This window comes from Prosopis cineraria, unplaced genomic scaffold, assembly GCF_029017545.1.
Source record: "Prosopis cineraria cultivar Desert tree isolate PC_DT_omini unplaced genomic scaffold, ASM2901754v1 PC5, whole genome shotgun sequence".
NCBI classification, from domain to species: domain Eukaryota; kingdom Viridiplantae; phylum Streptophyta; class Magnoliopsida; order Fabales; family Fabaceae; genus Prosopis; species Prosopis cineraria.
Window position 1 is genome coordinate 36,579,683 of NW_026555336.1, and position 18,911 is coordinate 36,598,593.

Genomic DNA, 18,911 nt, shown 5'->3' on the forward strand with positions numbered 1-18,911 from the left:
GAAAACACTTTTAAAAGTTGTTGATAAAAACCCTTTAATTAACTATATTTTTAAAAACTTAATAAATAATATAACACAATGATGTCATATAATTCATATGGTTGACCCCATTTCATAAGATAAGGCTTGTTATTATTGTTGTAAATAAAAAAAATTGATCTAAATTTAAATCTGAATTTTCATTAAATCAGACTCACCATAAGATATTTCTTGGATGGCGGTGGGTTTTTTTTTTTTCTTTTTAATTTCTGGAGTCAGTTGAACAAAATTCAATGAATTGCTTGGACTTTTATTTTCATTTAAAAATTTCTTAAATGTATCAGGCCAAGGAACCTTGCATTTACTAGTTTTAGTTATGAAGTTCTGATCCGGAGAAATTTTTTTTTGGGGTTATGGCGATCCAGAAATCTTTCTCCCTAATTGACATGCCTCCTCATGCAATCGTCTGGGATGATATGTGGGCAAAGCAAAAGCCCACCACTACAATCGTGAAATCCATGTGTACCCATGTCGCTCCAGCATTAAGGTCTCAGGCCCACACAGTTTGATTTTCTGTTATTGCCTCTCGCTCTCTCTCTCTCTCTCTCTCTCTCTCTCTGTTTTTTTTTTTTTTAACTCCCTCCAGTGGGAAATTTTGGAATTTCCAAGAGTACTTTTTGTTCTCTGTTTTAAGCATGAATTCTTCTACAAGTTTATGCTATCTATACCTAATTAGTTACTTCTTGTATCTTTTTAAGTTCTACAATAAACTTTGATAAAGACGGTATGGACTGGGTTCATAAAGGCACGCCCAACATTCACCCTAAAATATCCTTTAAATTGCATAAAAGAACCTCCTCGATCAAGGATTTGACAATTTTAGTCTTTCTCACACATGGTTTATTATTTATTGTATCTTGGATCAGTTCGACCAAAAAAAAAAAATCACATCTTCCATGAGTAATAAGGATAGATATGATGGTGGTCTTTATCACTTGACAAATACAATGAAATTCATCACCCAATCGATTTTTTTTTTTCCTCCATCCGAAAGACTTGGACTGGTGATCAGAGAGACGACTTTATATGTATGTCAGATTAATTCTAACTATCTGGAGAGACCTTATGGATGGTGTTGGCCACATCAATCACAAAACGATACTTGACATCGTTTTTGGCGACTCGGTCTAAAGCAGTGTTCACGTAATCCATTGGAATTACTTCAATATCTGCCGTGATATTATGCTTTGCTGCCAAATCAATCATCTCCTGCGTCTCTCCCATTCCTCCCGCAGCACTTCCTGCAATCATCCTCCTCCCTGTATATACAAAACCTTTTTCATCAGTCATCTATATTTTCAATCTTCTTCAAAGTCTTCACAAATTTAAAAGGAATTGAATTAACTAAGCTGTATGAAATATATCCTTACCCATCATCATAGGCCTAATAGGTAGCTCAGGAGGAGGGAATAATGCACCAACTATAATCAGTTTTCCTCCTGTCTTCAACAAGTCAGCTAATGGCTCAAGAGAGTGAGGCCCTGCAACTGTATCAATAATTCCGTCCAACGTATCCTTCCCCTCCTATATATATTCAGCAACCAATCATTTGATGACTGTGAGTGTGATTCACATTTACAAACTATATATTAAAAGGTGACCAACGTAGCTTAGAAATTATAACTACATATTAAGTTACGAACTATGATTACCTGCAATTGTTGTGGGTCGTTGCTGAGCAAGAAGACGTCAGCTCCAAGCCTCTCCAAGGCTTCCTTCTTCTTTCCAGGAGAAGTACTTATCACTGTCACCTTCATCTCCAGAGCCTTGGCAAACTTGACAGCCACGTGGCCAAGTCCTCCCAAGCCCACCACTCCCAAATGCTGACCGGGCTGACAGAGTCCGTGGAACTTCATGGGGCTGTATACAGTGATTCCAGCGCACAACAACGGTGCTGCACTGTCGAGTGGCATGCCTTGCGGAATTTTGATGGCGAAATGCTCATCAACCACAGTTTTATCAGAGTATCCACCTTGAGTTCTGGATCCATCGTAATCATAACCACTGTAGGTGAAAATCTTTTCGGGGCAATAACTTTCCCAGCCTTGACTGCAGTTAGAGCAAGAGCGGCATGAACCACAAATCGGCCCCACGCCAACAATATCACCAATTTTGAATTTGGTGACGCTACGGCCCACCTTGATGACTTCTCCGACGATCTCGTGCCTAAAGTCATGTCATTCATAAAAGAAGAAATACTGTTAAGCAAGAAGTTATATATGCACTACTCATCATTATATTGAAAATTGAAATGGTTTGTTATTTGAAGGATAGAATTTTTAAAAAGAGAAAGTTACCCGGCGACCATGGGATAGGTGGTGTGTCCCATTTCGTTGCGGAGAAAATGAACATCACCGTGGCAAATCCCACAATACAGGATTTTTAAGGTGATATCATGATCACCGTTCGCCCTGTATATAAATTAGAAAAACAATAGCTGTGAGGCTTGGGCATGCATAAACTAATCACGAAGACTTGCAGTAATTAGAAGCATAGATGAGGCAAACTATATGTGCGCGGGTGTGTGTAAGAAGAAGAAGAAACCTTCTGGAGAAGTGAAAAGGGGAAACGATGCCGGAGGAATCTGTAGCTGCTAACCCAAAGGCAGGTGTTTTGTGCACTTCTTGTGCTGGGATTGAGATTGGGTTGGCCATATTGTTTCGAACAGGTATATAGAGAGATGTATATGATGAGCAGAGACAGGAATTGAGTGGAGGATGTGTGTAAGTGTGTGATTGCGTCTTTGTATTTATAGGAGGGATAAAGAGAAGTTGAGAACTTGAGAAGAATATTCAATTTCGCAGCTTGAATTGACGACGAACTCCTTCTGAGTGAGGAGTGAAGACGAACTCCTCTCCGAGTAGACCGGGTCGCAGACGCCAAGAGGAAGAACGGGTTGGATGCTTCACTTGTTTGTCTAGGATTGAATGCTTTGTTGAAAATGAGAAGCATTCCGAAACTAAACCATGTTTTTGGCCAAAAAACCAAATCCATCTTTCAACGTTATAAAGTCGGTAGTTGGCCGAAAAAGATATAATTTAAAGCCGATCCACAAACATCATGTATCGAACAACAGTGTTTGCGGGCCAGATTCACCTAAGATTTTTTATTTTTAATTTAGCATTAAAAAATTAGGTCCACGGATGGGCGGAGACTCAGAAGAGATGGGAATGGCTGCAAAAAAAGCGTAGAACTACAGTTGGGGACTTGGGGGACCAAATTTTAATATTTTTAATTTACGATAAAAAAAAATAAAGCTTTTATAGAAATAACTAATGTTATGAGACTAAATGAAATAAACAACACAATATTTATTATGTTTTACATCATAATTAATTTATTATATTTATTAATGATATATCATTGTATATTAATAATAAACACTTTATAAATATTTAAATTTTTTAATAAATTTATTATATATTAATATGAACAAGCCATATTTTTAAATTTTTTAAAATTTGATCCATATTTTTTAAATATAATATTTTTTTGATTAATGACTTAATTTATCCTTAAAAAATGTACGTTCAGGTAAAAAGTTTTACGATCACAAATTATAAAATACCTTGGTAATGGTATGCGGATGCAAAAGGCCGATAGAAAAGTCAGTCAAACGAACAATCCATGGGCCATGGCCACATGGCCTTGATGATGTAGACCAAGAAAAGTATACGCAGGGCTGGGAAAAGAGCCAGGATTAAAAATATATGTGCTACGAAATTTTCATAAATTTTGAGAGCACTAGAAATATGTAACCTCTGTATAATAATTAAAAAAATAAATAAAAACTTTAGGGGATATGGCCTCTGCTGATTCCCCTCCCTCCACCCTTGAGTATTCAGATCCGAAAGCCCAACAGACAAAGCGGAATCATGGTGATCGTTGGAACCAATAATAGGGAGAAACATGCAAAAGATTGACAGCGTATGCTCCAGCTCTGCGATAGAGATGCATGTTACGTCAGTATGGAAATTCCTGGTGAACTTACCTGAGTAAACTAGTGAATTATTAAACAATTTTTTTTGACCAATTTAATAAAAATATTTTTTTTATAATTAGTCTGATCACAATTTAACTACATTTCATTTTGTGCTTTGACTAATTTAACTACGGCCCAATTTTCAATTGGGTCTCGATCGGGTCTTGTCAGAACATCAAAGGAACTTGGCATAACTTGATGCTACAAGGGCATGTTTGGATTAAGAAGACGACAACTGAGGCTAGGAATTAATCGAGGTAAGCAAACTAATGTTAGAAAAAATTATATGGCTGTAACATAATTCATGTTTAGATATCTTTTTTCAGAAATCGGTTGGACAAACTAATATTCATTTAGATGATTCAATTTAGAAGCCAGTTGAGATATATAATAATTCAATAGCTAATTAGTTATTTTCCTATAATTTTTTTTAAAATGATGATAAAATCTATTTAAATTATGTAAATGATAATATGATCCCTCAAAATATTATAATTTTACTGAAATTCTCAGAGATTTTGTGTCGATAAATTTTAAATTGAAAAGATTATTTTACTCTTACTGACAAGTTATAATTTTTTATTCAATTCTTATAATTTTTTGAATGAAATTTATTATTCTTTAAATAAAATTGTGATTAAAACTTGTTATTTTGAGAACTTATTTTTTAATAACCAAAATTACACTGAACAAGTTGTAATTTTTTATTTAACTCTTGTGATTCACATAATAAAATTTGTTATTCCTTAAGTAAATTATGATTGGAGCTTATTATTTTGAGACAAAAAAATTATACTTGATAAGTTGTAATTTTTTGTCCAATTCTTATGATTCATAGAACAAAAATTGTTAACCTTTAAGAAAAAATTGTGCTTGGGGTTTTTTATTTTTGATAAGAATAAAATAATTTTTTTTATTTTAAAATTTATTAACTCAGACATCTTTAAGAATTTCAGTGAAATTATAATATTTTAAAAGATCAAATTGTTAATTATATAATTTGGAGGGGTTTTCTTTTCCTTCAAAACTTCATCCACTAACGCTTAATAAATATAAAAAGATATACTTATTCATCTAATGTGATATTCTGCCACCATATTATCCATGGATGTGTACTCCGTTATTTTATAATATTCTTCATCTTTCTTTTTTAATTTAGATATGTTATTAGTAAGAATGTTTTATAGCTAGTGCTCCATCAATCTTACATTAATTTCTTTATAGACAAAACATAACATATGGATACAATACATAGAGTTCCTTTATGCCATTCTTTTCTAGTTATTTATAGCATCACAAATACGATAATGATCATGGATAAAAATACAACGTAACAATGAAGTTTAAAATGAAATACAACGGCCATGCAATGACACTCAACACACAATAAGCAAAAGTTGAAACATCTGAGCCTCCCTAACCCTAGAATTAATTAATCAGTATAATTATAAAAAAAAAAGAAATAATAGATATAATATTTGTCTCTCTATTGTTGGAATCAATTTTTCTTCGTATGAAGTGCTCTGGATTGGATCTCTCCACGTCGTTCCCTCCTCGCTTTCTCTTGCCCTCACATGAAATGGGCCCCGCCCACAGGAGGGAGGGCCAGTCGGTTGGAGATGACACTTTCGTTGTCAATTTCTAGTCAAGAAGAGAGACCTTATGGAGGGTGTTGGCCACGTCAATCACAAAACGATACTTGACATCGTTCTTGGCGACTCGCTCTAAAGCAGTGTTCACGTAATCCATCGGAATCACTTCAATGTCTGCTGTTATATTGTGCTTCGCTGCCAAATCAATCATCTCTTGTGTCTCTCCCATTCCTCCAGCAGCACTTCCAGCAATCATCTTTCTCCCTGTATGCACAGCACATACATACATACATATTCTATCACCTTCATCGAAGCCTACAAATATTTAAAAGGAATTAACTAAGCTGTACGAAGTATAAACTTACCCATCATCAAAGGCATAGTGGGTAATTCTGGAGGAGTAATTGATGCACCAACTGTAATTAACTTTCCTCCTGTCTTCAACAAGTCAACTAATGGGTAAAGAGAGTGAGGCCCTGCAACCGTATCAATAATCCCGTCCAACGTATCCTTCCCCGCCTATATATATATATATATATATATATTCAACAACCAATCAGTTGATGACTGTGATTCATTCACAAGCTATGAAAAAAGGTGACCAACGTAACTATTTATAATTACATATGAAGTTACGGACTGTGATTACCTGCAATTGTTGTGGGTCGTTACTTAGCAAGAAAGCGTCGGCTCCAAGGCTTTCCAAGGCTTCCTTCTTCTTTCCAGGAGAAGTACTTATCACTGTCACCTTCATCTTCAAAGCCTTGGCAAACTTGACAGCCACGTGGCCGAGTCCGCCTAAGCCCACCACACCCAGATGCTGACCTGGCTGACACAGTCCATGGAACTTCATGGGGCTGTATACTGTGATTCCAGCGCACAACAACGGGGCTGCACCGTCGAGCGGCAAGCCTTTTGGAATTTTGATGGCGAAATGCTCATCGACCACAGTTTTATCAGAGTATCCACCTTGAGTTAAAGATCCATCGTGGTCATATGCATTATAGGTGAAAATCTTTTTGGGGCAGTAACTTTCCCAGCCTTGATTGCAGTTAGAGCAAGATCGACATGAACCACAAATCGGCCCCACGCCAGCAATATCACCAGCTTTGAATTTGGTGACACCGTGACCCACCTTGATCACTTCTCCGACAATCTCGTGCCTAAAGTCGTCCCATTCATAAAAGAAGAAATAGTAGTAGTTAGCATGAATAGAAGTAATTACATGCGGACTAACTCAACTTTTGAAATGGTTTATTATTTGAAGGATAGAGATTTGTTAAAGGGAAAGTTACCCGGCGACCATGGGGTAGGTGCTGTGTCCCAATTCGTTCCTGAGAAAATGAACATCACCGTGGCAAATCCCACAATACAGGATTTTTAAGGTTATATCGTGATCACCATTTGCCCTGTGTATAAATTAGAGAAATAATGATAGCTGTGAGGCTTGGGCATGCATAAACTAGCTAAACGTTGACTTGCAGTAATTAAAAGCATGTATACATAGATGAGGCAAACTATTTGTGTGCGTGTGTGTGTTAAGAAGAAGAAGAAACCTTCTGGAGAAGTGAAAAGGGGAAACGATGCCGGAGGAATCTGTAGCGGCTAACCCAAAGGCAGGTGTTTTGTCCATTTCTTGTGCTGAGATTGGGATTGGGTTGTCGTTGATGTAAACAATGAGCAGAGTCAGGAATTGAGTGGAGGATGTGTGTGTGTAATTGCGTGTTTTGTATTTATAGGAGTAATAAAGGGAACTTGAGAAGAATATTCAATTCAATTACGTCATTGAATTCGAAACAAGAATGTAAAGGTTGAATGCATCGCAAAGTCGCAGTGCAGTCACGAGACTAACCACGTTTCATTAGATAAGAAACAAGAGAATATTCAATTTAGCAGTTTAATTTGACAATCACCGAGCTCGTCATTAAATCCGTAAATCGCAATGCATGACGACACCCACCACAAAAAAGGGCTGACCGAAAAAAAGGGCTGTATTATGAATATAACCTTTTCATCTAATTCTCCCTATGCCCAACGTGCTAATTATCTCTTTATTTATCATTATCATTTATGCAATCATTAATATAAGATCATATTTATAAATAAGGCATGTTATTTATATTGAAAGGTACAACAATCCATAAAAAATTCTCTTATTCACAGGCAGTGATTTTTGCTCATATTTATAGGAATTAAGAAAAAAAATTAATACTTTAATTCTGTCTAAAAAATAAAGATGTTCCTTATTTTGTCCATTTTAAATACATCTTTTAAAAAAGTTTCCTATTTTTATGCATTAATATTGAATGGGGGTAAAAATGCAAAAAATATACAGCAAGAACAGGAGTAGCAATAGGAGGAAGAGGAGGAGTAGCAACAGTCATAGTAGTAGCAACAGCAGCGGCTGCGGCGGAAGAAAAAGATGGCTGTTATGTATAATATTAATTTTACAAAATTCATAGTGCAGAAGCCTTTCAAGGAGTTAAATTCTTCATATTTGTTTGCTTCTTTGCTCTGAGCTACAATTCCTTATTATATTTAGGGAGAATTAAACTGTAGGTTTTTTATTTTGAATTTGGTTATTGTAATTTATTTTGTTTTAATCAAGTCCTTATGATCTCATTTATTAAATATGCTGATATCTAAATATTAACATTATTAATAAATAATTAAATTTTTTGAAATAAAAACTCTTTTTATGAAAAAATTGATCTATATTTTGACCAAAAAAGGAAAAGTAAAATTTAATTTAATTTAGTATAATACAATTTTTATATTTTTATTAATTTTTTATGTAAAAATTCTATATGTATTAAAATAATTTAGAAGATATAACTTAATTGTATGGTTTATTAAAATTGTATAACTAAATCATAAAATTATATAATATTTTAAGAAAAATATAAGTTCTTAATTTTATTTTTTAAAGGAAAACATTGAAGAAATTTAACTTTCAGAAATTAATATATTTAATCGATCAAATTATAAGGGTTTAATTAAAATAAAATAAATTATAAAAACTTAAATTTAAATTAAGAAAAAATTATAAGAACCCACAAGTTAATTTTTAGTTATATTTATTATCCGGAATCCACCTTCTTTTTGATAGTCATAGCATATGGTAAGGATGGTGGCGCCATCAATTATTGAAACAATAGAAAAATGTTTAATGTCTTTTTTGTTTGAACTTTGAAATATGAAACTAAAATTGGGAGAATGACACATAAGTACCATGAAAGGAAATTAATCATTTTAAAGGACAATAAAATTTTGAAATTGCATAGACGGACCAACGTTAAAAAGTAAATTGATGAAAATGCCAACGTAGAATTGACACATAATCCAATTGCAAATTGTGGAATTAATATCAGTTGTAAATGAGTTATGAATTGGAAAATTTTCAACTGAAGATTAAGAATGTGACTTAATTATTAGTGAATCTTAAAATAATTTAAAACTTCAGTTTAGTCTAGAAGGATTAAAGTAAAAATAATTTTAATAATAAAAATATCAAAGTACTCTTCACTTGTTAATTTTATTTAAGATGTAGAATTATTAATTGTTAATATTCTTACTTCACTTGTTAATTTATTAATATGAGACAAGACTTGACATCAATTGTTAAATTTCAAGTAGCAACATTAGTTGTTAAATTGCTAACTTTACTTGTAAATTATTGACAGGTTTTATAATTTACAACTGATATTAGTGAATTAATAAATAAAGTTAATAAATTAATAACTGATGTTGTTACTAAGTAAAATAAAAAAATTAACAATTAATAATTCTACATGTCGGATAAAATTAATAAGTGAAAGGTATTTTAATTTTTTGATTATTAAAATTATTTTCATTTCAATCTTCCTAAATTGAACTAAAATTTTAGCATTTTTTTGAGAGCCATTAGTAATTAAGTCATATCCTAGTCAGTTATAATTAACTGTGAAAGTTTGGCAAATAATATAATATTAGAAGTGAAATATAAATTGAAAATTATGAATTCAATCTAAACACTTGAAGAATTTTGATTTTCATAACTAAACTTTTAAAATTTACATGTGATTTGTAATTAATCATCCGCTATTTATAGCTGTGCTTCTAACGTTTACAATTAAAGTTTTAGGATTTACAAAGCATTCACGATTATTTATAACTTATGTGCAACAGATTTTTCAACATTCGCGACTAATTAGTTTTTATCAATTATATAATTACTATTTACTAGTACGTTCTTGTGCATTTATATATATATATTTTAAAAGTCTTATTCGCTCTTTATAATTTTAAATTCATGATCCTTTATAATAGTTAATCTTTTTGTTCTTCGCGCGCTCATTCTCCTAATATAATTTGGCTGTCACAAAATTAAAGTCGCAGCCTGATCCCCTGAGTCGCTACTTTTAGTTTCACCTGCTCCTCGACCGCGAAGCAGGCAGGGCTCAATCAATTAGGGCCACATTCGTTTATTTAATTTTGAGTCAATTTATTTTCATTATTTTTTGTCAACTTTAACTCTAAATCATTTTTAAAAAAATTATATCATCGCTTAGTTTTTTGACCGAACCTAAATACATTTTTGATTTTCCATCACATCACACAATGCAAAAAATACATTATTTATGACATATAAATAGGGATATTATATCTGGATGGACGGGGAATACAGTCAAGGCTTGAAATTTCAATGTTTCTTTTGAATAAAGGTAGCAAGCCGAAGCCCGAGGAGGGTTCAGAAATTTCAATGTTTCAAAAGTGTTTTTGGAAAATAATGACAAACTCGTTGCTTGATTGCTACTCAACCCAACTTTCAAGTTGGCCCAATAAGTTGCAGTTTGAAAGTGAGGTCCTCAATATTATTCAGTCAAAGCGCCAAGCACCATCAAATAATTTCCTCTTCGCGCCTTTCTACCCGAAAACTGATTACTGTTTATAGTTTTGACTTTATAGCCAATTGATAAAGCTGTTATTTATAAGCCAGAGAAGGAGAAGAAGAGTTCTTATTTTGCTTATATTATAATATCTATTTTTATTTTTTAATTCTTATTAAATATTACAATGGTTACTGGTATTTTATTTTAAAGTATGATTATTTAATAGGAATAAAGTTAAAAATTTATAAAATTTTTAGAAAAAATTAAAGAAATTTAAGATTTTTAAGGATCAGGTTAAAATATTAAAAGCCATTTATAAATGGAAAGAGATTCCAGTGGATTTCACACCTTATTTAGAAACTAAATCTTAATTCCTTCGTTTTTTTTAATAGATGTCAACACTTAACACTTTCAAACAGTAGTTAATGGAAAGAAAAGAATCTGCAGATATATTTCCCAATATTAAAGTATAAATATTTTAATAAAATATTTTTTTTAAATTTTTTTGACGGTGGGAATGACAGGAGAAAAATTTACAACTTGCGGGAAAGTGATAATTCCAAATCTTTGTTAATTTGTTATGTCGTTCACTCATTCTTGTGCAATCTGCAAACTGAAAAGTATGAGAGGAGAAAAATCTGTAACTCCAAAAAGGAAGTGATCATTCAACAAGTTGCCTATTTTGTTCTTTTGAAAGCTGAAAAGTATGAGAGGAGAAAAATCTATAACTTGCGGGAAAGGTCAACACATATGTATATATAGGGTCCCCTCATCAATTCGATCCAACACGAATAGCTGATCCGTTTTTTCAAACTATATATTCTAATTCACTCCGATAACACAGAAGAGCACATCCATGTCCAACGTTATGGCAGCAGAACAACAGGGATCTTATAAAGTGGATGCCTTTGGCTGGGCAGCTAGAGACGCTTCAGGAATTCTCTCACCCTTCCACTTTACCAGAAGGTAAATAATATGTTCTTCGAATAATTTGATCATCATCTTTATCCCCGTCAAAGCCCTGCCTCGTCACTACTGATAAATTTTTCTGCTGTTGAACGAACAGGACAAATGGCGAACACGATATCACCGTCAAGATTCTCTATTGTGGGATTTGCCATAGCGACCTTCACTTTCTCAAGGATGACATCGGCATCACCATTTATCCTGTTGTTCCTGGGTACTTCCTTCCCTCAGCCTCAGCCTCATATTTTCACAACTATCGTTGGGTTTTATAACTATCTCAATTTCTAATATATATTCTCTCTCTCTGGTTCAAGTTCAGGCACGAGATTGTAGGCGAAGTGATAGAAGTGGGTCGTGGTGTCTCAAAATTTAAGGTCGGTGACATAGCTGGCGTGACTGGCCTTTGGGGTTCGTGTGGCTCGTGCTCTGAGTGCACACTGGGTCTTGAAGTCTATTGTCCAAAATTAATCTTAACCTACAGTGCACGAGACCATGACGGATCGGTAACCCAAGGTGGCTACTCCGATAAGATTGTGGTGGACCAACACTTCGCTATTGCAATTCCAAGAACTTTGCCACTAGAAGGCACGGCCCCCTTGCTCTGTGCCGGAATCACAGTATACAGCCCCATGAAGAGTCATGGACTGGATCGTCCTGGTTTGCATTTGGGAGTGGTGGGGCTCGGTGGACTTGGCCACGTCGCAGTGAAGTTCGCCAAGCTTTTGACATGAAAGTTACAGTGATAAGCACTTCTCCTAACAAGAAGAAGGAAGCATTGGAACGTCTCGGCGCTGATGCCTTCTTGATCAGCAAGGAGCAACAACAATTGCAGGCGACTAACTAATTAAATATCAAATAAACTAGCCGTTTCCATTACTTGATCTCTGTGTAATAATCTTTGTGGGGCTGCTGTTTAGGATGCTACGGGCACAATGGACGGAATAATCGACACGGTTTCAGGGCCTCACTCGATCTTGCCATTAATTGGTTTGCTGAAGACACATGGGAAGCTTATTCTGGTGGGCGCACCGTCCACGCCACTTGAGTTCTCGGCCATGCCTTTACTTATGGGTAAGTAAGATAGTTTTGATTTAGATGCAGTAATTAAGTGGATCAGTGATGCTGCTTCTGTATGTAGTTACTTGGAAGCTTTAGGAAGGACTTTGATTCATTGAATGATGTGGTTGGTGACAGGGGGGAAGACAATAAGTGGGAGTGCAGGAGGAGGGATGAAAGAGGTGCAAGAGATGGTGGATTTAGCAGCAAAGCACAATATTAGTGCCGACGTGGAGGTGATTCCAATGGAATATGTCAACACCGCCTTACAGCGACTCGCAAACAATGATGTTAAGTACCGATTCGTCATCGACGTTGGAAACACCATTAACTCTCCGATTACAGATTGATGTTCTGCTAAAATTTTGTATTGTCGCGTATTTGATTTCTCATAGTGGACTTTTGTTTTTTTCTCTTGTGTTCCAATAAACAAAGCCATCCTCTGTACATGCACGTACGTGGGATATGCAAAAATTGCCAAACGAGCTTTCGCATTATATATTCATTTGCACCAAACAACCACCTCTTGCATCACTCCCTTTCCTAACAACACCGCCAATCAGTTCCCATCAGATGTCAATTATTTGTATTAACCTCCAGTTCACTTACTTCCGAGCCCCTTTTTTTTTAAAAAAAAAAATAATGGCCAAGTTTTTAATGTCACGAAAAAGTTTTTAAATTAGATCAGCTCCTTAAGGTTAGAGTATACTCAAAAAATATTATAAAATACTTATAAATAACTCATCAACAAAATTTTTATATTGACAATAAAATTTTTAATTCTATAAGTTTTGAGTTATGATCACATTCTTAACAATCGAACTAACATTTATTAGTAAAAAGGGCTAAGTTGAATCTCAAGGACATTTCGGCCGACGAAGATGCTGGCACTTTGTTGTTAGGCCGATCCATTTGATGGCCCATCGTGATCATTGGATTACTGCCATGTCTCCGTCAGATTCCCAGCTTGGGCAACAAGACATGCATTCAAAGGAAAAAATATTAAAAAAACAAAAAAAAAAAAGCGCGCATCCAAAAGGGCTAGCCCACTTTGTGGATCGTCTCTAATAGAGTCCATTTCATTTTCTAAAAAAAAAAATATGAAAAAGTACAATAAAGAAAATCAATATGTCATTACAAAAAATCAGAGCAAGCCGTGATATTAATGATTAATAAATCAAGAACAATATAACTTAGTTATCATACTCTGTGCATTGCACAAGGCTTGCATCTGGTTCCAATCTAAACTTAAGCTAGATTGTTCAAGACTTAAGCTACTTGAATGATAAAAATGTAAGTTCAAAACTTTAAGCTATCGATATACAATAATAGCATAAATCAATGTAAAATATACATTTGTAACTGGATACACTATTTACAAATAATAGGACTGTTTTTCAAAGTTTGTATAAAATGCAGGACAGTGGGATCTTGAATAAAAGAAATTCCAATCAATTTTTTCTGCCACTAATTTATACATATTTGTATCGGCGTTTTCATGAATTGCAAAACATCTATTTAAAGAAAGAAAACTCTAACAAAATCAAATCCTAGTATCCCAGTATTTGGCTCTTTGGCTCCGAGTGCTACTGCTCGATCGGCAACAAGACTCGCCTGGGTCAAGAAGTGCAAATGACTGCATCGAAGCTATCCCTTTTACTAGGTTACTTTCCCATTAATTATTTGTTCATTCTTTGTTCCCAAATAATAATCAATAATTTTCATTTCTCAATTTTTTTAAATGATCCTTTTTTACTGCTTCAAAAGAGTTTGAATTCATAGGATGTGTTTGGATTTCAATTGAGAAAATTGATCATGAAAAAAATTAATTAGCAAAATGTGATGTTATTTGAATAAAATTTTGTAAAATTGATTTTGAGAAATCAATTTACCAAATAGAATAAAAATTAACTTTCACAAAATGGAGTTTTAGAGCCTGTTTGTTTAAGATTAAACAATAAATAATTTTTAGATAGTTTAAAAATTTCTTAAAAAATAGATATTATTCTGTTTGATTACAACAATAAAAAGTGATTATTAGTTAGTTATCTTTAAATTTTATGATATTTTTTTAATTTTTATTTTACAAAAATAATTTATTATTACATTATTTTAACATGTTATAATATCTTTGCATATTTTGTATTTTTAAAATATTCTCTTTCATTTACTGTATTAGATTATTTTCAGAAGTTAATCAAAGTAACTTCTTAAAATAATTAAAAATCTATTTTTTTTAGATTCTGATTGTTTTCAAAAATTTAAACAGACATAATAAAAACTTGTAAAATAATTTTTTAAAAAAATAAGCATTTTTTATGAAATAAACTAAAATAAACAGCCTTTAGTAATTAAATGAAGTTTTAAAAAATTGTGAATGTTTGGTTAGCTTCTACAAAGCTAATTTCCAGAAGCCAAATAAAGTCTGAAAAAATCGACAGTGTCTGGATAGCCATAATTCTAAACCTCATAACTGATTCCAGAAGTATCCAAACAGGCACATGGTATAATCTAAATTAGCCCATCAACAGCCGCCATTTTCAATGACCTCTCTTTAGAGTTCGGCAACCTTCAAGTGGTTTACAGAAAATGATTGGAGCATAAAGCGACTAGAAACTAGAGTCGTTTAGCATCTCATTTCTTGGATTTTCTTCTTCTGACTCCAGAAAGTTTTTCCTTTCTTTCCTATTCAAAGAAAGGTCCTTTTCCGCCGAGAAAATATAGAATTTTTTGGCCAGCCAAAGACTATAGAATGAATACTTGCTTTTCCCATTATACGATTAATTACGATTTTCTTAAATTTTTTTTATAGATTTTGTATTTAAAACGTTCACTATTTTATTTTAAGTGAACCTAGACAGCCCGGTCTCTTTCAATTTTTTTCGCCCTCTTCGAAATTTAAGTTTTTTTAAGTATGAACTTTAAGTTCTTATCATTCAAATAGAACGTAGCTTTAATATTTTGCATAGAACTTGAATCGAGTAATATACTATTTATAAGGTATAAATAATAGCCTACAAGTTTTTTTGTTGTAATATATATAGATTCCACTTGATTAATTATATCAACGATTAACAACATAAAATATCCTGTTTACACCAAAAAAAATAAAAAGTACCCGATATATATCTATTACGGTTATGCTCCCATTGACATTTTCAACAACCAGATCTGCATGGCTAGCAGCCTAGCATGCAAGTCTGGTTTTCCAATATACTGACAAACTCTGAAACACAGCTATCCCCAAATCCAGAATCACTCTAAATCATCCTAGCTAAACCAAACAATCCAACGGGGTGATATAATAATGTTTCACCCCAAAAGTAACCGACCCTAAATTGCCAACTCAAACTCCCCTGCCTTTATAACCAGAAATCCGAATATAGTGCGAAATTAAGAGCTTGGTTTCAATGTGTTCCCAATGTCGATGACAAATCGATGCTTCACATCTGCTTTCGCGAGACGCTCCATTGCCTTGTTCACGTAATCAATTGGAACAACCTCAATGTCAGGCTTAACATTGTGCTTCGCAGCAAAATCAATCATTTCTTGCGTCTCCTTCATCCCTCCAATGCAACTCCCAGCAACTAACTTTCTCCCTGCAAAAATTGAGGAGTGCTGGCTAGCATCATTTTTCTATTTCAATCATAAAAAGACTAATCGGTGATGCTCACGAAAACAATCTAGTGCACCATAAAGTGAGGGTCCTCTCAGGTTCAGTTATAAAGCACGCAAGAGGTTATTATTAAATATAAGCCGTGACAACTAGAGAAGATGGACTTTTTATGTGCTTTGCTTACCCAGAAGTAAAGAAAAGACTGGGAGTTCCAGAGGCTTCTCTGGGGCACCGACCATAACAAGTTTCCCATGAGATTTCAACAGGCCAATCAGAGGCATGAGAGGATGGACAGCAGACACAGTGTCAATTATACCATCAAAGGTACCCATTACAGCCTACATTAATTAGAAGAACATTAGAAGCTGATCGTATGGTTCTCAGATGCAGGCACAATAAATTCAAGCTAAAGAAACAGATTTCTGACAGGTACCTGCATCTGATCTTGCTCCCGGCTGACCACAAAGGAGTCGGCTCCGAGGTTTTTTATTGCTTCCTCCTTCTTATTTGGTGATGTACTGATAACTGTCACCTTAGCACCAAAGGTTTTGGCAAACTTCACAGCCATGTGGCCTAAACCACCGAGACCAACCACACCAACATGTAAACCAGGCCTGTCTAGTCCAAAATATCTCAAAGGACTATACACAGTGATCCCAGCACAAAGGAGAGGAGCAGCAGCATCAAGAGGAAGGCTGTCTGGAATGCGGACTACAAAGTGCTCATCTGCCACCATCAAGTCAGAGTAGCCTCCATATGTGATGGTACCGTCCACATGCTTGGCACCATATGTGAGAATTATTTTTGGGCAGTAATTTTCAAGATTGTCAACACAGTTTGGGCATGAGAGACATGAACCAACCATGCATCCCACACCTACCCTGTCTCCAACCTTGAAATTTTCAACCTTGCTTCCCACCTCTGTTACTTCACCAACAATTTCATGCCTGAATTTGACATACCAGTAAGAATCATATGTATTTAGTATCAATCAGTACACTTCGCATGGAGATCGCACGAAACAGCGGTGAAGAGTAAAACAACCGTGTTTGCCGATCTAGTTTTACATAATATGTTGATTGATCATTAACCTTATGTCCCAATAACCCATCCCTAACAAGTTTATATTGACAGATAAAGCACAACTTTGACTAAACTATAGGAAATAATAAGGTATTCAGATCATCGTTGAGATACCATTTTCCAGTGAGAAATAAGAATGTTTTGAGAAACAGAGGTGTTCTGATTCTCTGTTAGCATCGAAACAGTGATAGAAAAATTTAACCCCAAAACGAAATATTATCAAGACTGACTCTACCACAGACTCACAGTGTCAGTCATGTTCGTGGATGGAAGATTCTAGCAAGAGCGTACACAGTGAGCCTTGTGTATTATGTACGCTGGTTCCTTCGTTTTCAATAAAGGGAGTGGAAGACACAGGGAGTTCCTTCCTGACTTTTCCGGTCAAATCGGCTTCCAAATTATTATTATTTTATTGGCAACGAGACAATATCACAGTAATGACATTTAAATATAGTCCGTCATTTCTTTAGCCATTAAACTAATCAAACATGCACGGAAAGCGTATGATAACTATCGTCTATCCAGGATCACAATCATAAGCAGCCACACAATTAAAATAATGCCGATTTAGGCCAAAATATACCCGGGTACAAGAGGATAGATGGAATTTCCCCACTCATTCTTAATCATGTGGAGGTCTGAGTGGCAAATCCCGCAGTATAACACTTTGAACGTCACATCTTTCTCTCCCGTTTCCCTGCAAAAACAGTTCAGCACCGGTTTTAAATTCGGATGAGCAGCGAGCTACATTTTACATTTAACATCCACGACAACAACGAAAGATCCCTAATCATTAAAGGATCTAGCTCATCTTGATCTTTTAGCATCCAAAAGGAGGGGGAAGATGAAACATCCGAAGAATCCTTGAGAGAGAACTCATATTCTACAGAAACTAAAAGAGTCAAGCCGAACGCGGTATCGAATCACGAGAAGGCAAATACAGGAAAGCAAGGTATGAATGAAGGAAGCTAGGAACCTTCGAGAAAACTTGAAGGGAGAGAGAACCCCAGAAGTATCCCTAGCAGCCCATCCGAAAGCCTTCCTGGGATGCTCCATCTCTGGTTGTGAAGCCATTTGAATCTGATTGAAATGACTCGCAAAGAAACGGAAAGCAAGAATGCAGAGACTGAGTACAAATGATAAAGAGAGTCCAGTACGTTTCGCAATGGAACCGCGACGACGCAGAGAGGACGTGGGCGCATGCGCACCCTCCTTTTACAGCGTTTTCGCCTTCTAGATGATTCCGGCACCCGAAAGTAGTAGAAATCACGCGCCAGTGCGTGCTCTAATTTACCGTCACATTGCCTAAAAAACAGAATTACTCTCTCCATCTTTATTTATAAATCACTTTTGATATATTTTATCAAAATCTAAAAAAAATAATAAAAATTCGTATTTTTAATTTTTAATAAATATTTTTAAATTTTATTATTAATATTTTTATTTAAAATATTTAATAAAAGTAAAAATATAAAGAGAAACATTAAAAATTAATAAGTATTCTATAAATAAAATTAATTTTTTTTCTCTTTTATATAAATAGGACTAGATGAGTATATATATATTTAAAATGAAATTGTGAGAACACAAGTAAATTCTCAATTTTTGCATATATTAATAAGAAAATTTCGCTAAAAACCCTCTGACTACATTTAATAAAAAAGAAGACTCTAAAAATATTGATATATCACTGCATGATAGAGGCA

General features: G+C 34.3%; 3 protein-coding genes and 1 pseudogene across 5 annotated transcripts; 1 reads left to right on the top strand and 3 right to left on the bottom strand.

Annotated features, from left to right (window-relative positions):
• Positions 1-766: 766 nt before the first annotated feature.
• LOC129311484 (probable mannitol dehydrogenase) lies at positions 767-2,981 on the bottom strand. Of its 2 annotated transcripts, none has more exons than XM_054953813.1 (5): positions 2,638-2,981; positions 2,337-2,450; positions 1,692-2,205; positions 1,410-1,563; positions 767-1,298 (listed from the first exon to the last, which is right to left on the bottom strand). In XM_054953813.1, the coding sequence occupies exons 1-5, from the start codon at positions 2,691-2,693 to the stop codon at positions 1,084-1,086; spliced, it is 1,053 nt and encodes a 350-aa protein (XP_054809788.1). In that variant the 5' UTR covers positions 2,694-2,981; the 3' UTR covers positions 767-1,083. The 2 variants fall into 2 exon arrangements, with proteins under 2 accessions (XP_054809788.1, XP_054809787.1); XM_054953812.1 differs by having other exon boundaries at positions 2,584-2,980.
• Positions 2,982-5,278: 2,297 nt separating this feature from the next.
• LOC129311485 (probable mannitol dehydrogenase) lies at positions 5,279-7,313 on the bottom strand. 2 transcript variants are annotated; one of them, XM_054953814.1, is made up of 5 exons: positions 7,170-7,313; positions 6,909-7,022; positions 6,263-6,776; positions 5,979-6,132; positions 5,279-5,877 (listed from the first exon to the last, which is right to left on the bottom strand). In XM_054953814.1, exons 1-5 carry the CDS (start codon positions 7,244-7,246, stop codon positions 5,663-5,665), a joined length of 1,074 nt encoding a protein of 357 aa, XP_054809789.1. In that variant the 5' UTR covers positions 7,247-7,313; the 3' UTR covers positions 5,279-5,662. The 2 variants fall into 2 exon arrangements, with proteins under 2 accessions (XP_054809789.1, XP_054809790.1); XM_054953815.1 differs by having other exon boundaries at positions 6,909-6,947; positions 7,170-7,296.
• Positions 7,314-11,245: 3,932 nt separating this feature from the next.
• Positions 11,246-13,093, top strand: LOC129311800 (probable mannitol dehydrogenase; annotated as a pseudogene).
• A 2,517-nt stretch (positions 13,094-15,610) lies between these two features.
• On the bottom strand, positions 15,611-18,417 carry LOC129311340 (probable mannitol dehydrogenase). Its single transcript, XM_054953578.1, has 5 exons — positions 18,182-18,417; positions 17,789-17,902; positions 16,556-17,069; positions 16,307-16,460; positions 15,611-16,105 (listed from the first exon to the last, which is right to left on the bottom strand). Exons 1-5 carry the CDS (start codon positions 18,277-18,279, stop codon positions 15,900-15,902), a joined length of 1,086 nt encoding a protein of 361 aa, XP_054809553.1. The 5' UTR covers positions 18,280-18,417; the 3' UTR covers positions 15,611-15,899.
• Between the last annotated feature and the right edge of the window lie 494 nt (positions 18,418-18,911).

Bases quoted from the DNA above. Each gene is read 5' to 3' on its own strand.
- LOC129311484 (XM_054953812.1), bottom strand. From the start codon at position 2,693: ATGGCCAACCCAATCTCAATCCCAGCACAAGAAGTGCACAAAACACCT. The intron at 2,206-2,336 runs GTAACTTTCTCT...ACATGACTTTAG, and splicing joins ACCTATCCCATGGTCGCCGG to GCACGAGATCGTCGGAGAAG. The intron at 1,564-1,691 runs GTAATCATAGTT...GAATATATATAG, and splicing joins ACGACCCACAACAATTGCAG to GAGGGGAAGGATACGTTGGA.
- LOC129311485 (XM_054953814.1), bottom strand. From the start codon at position 7,246: ATGGACAAAACACCTGCCTTTGGGTTAGCCGCTACAGATTCCTCCGGC. The intron at 7,023-7,169 runs GTTTCTTCTTCT...ATTTATACACAG, and splicing joins CCTTTTCACTTCTCCAGAAG to GGCAAATGGTGATCACGATA. The intron at 6,777-6,908 runs GTAACTTTCCCT...GGACGACTTTAG, and splicing joins ACCTACCCCATGGTCGCCGG to GCACGAGATTGTCGGAGAAG.
- LOC129311340 (XM_054953578.1), bottom strand. From the start codon at position 18,279: ATGGCTTCACAACCAGAGATGGAGCATCCCAGGAAGGCTTTCGGATGG. The intron at 17,903-18,181 runs GTTCCTAGCTTC...CTGTTTTTGCAG, and splicing joins CCCTTCAAGTTTTCTCGAAG to GGAAACGGGAGAGAAAGATG. The intron at 17,070-17,788 runs GTATATTTTGGC...TGTCAAATTCAG, and splicing joins ATCTATCCTCTTGTACCCGG to GCATGAAATTGTTGGTGAAG.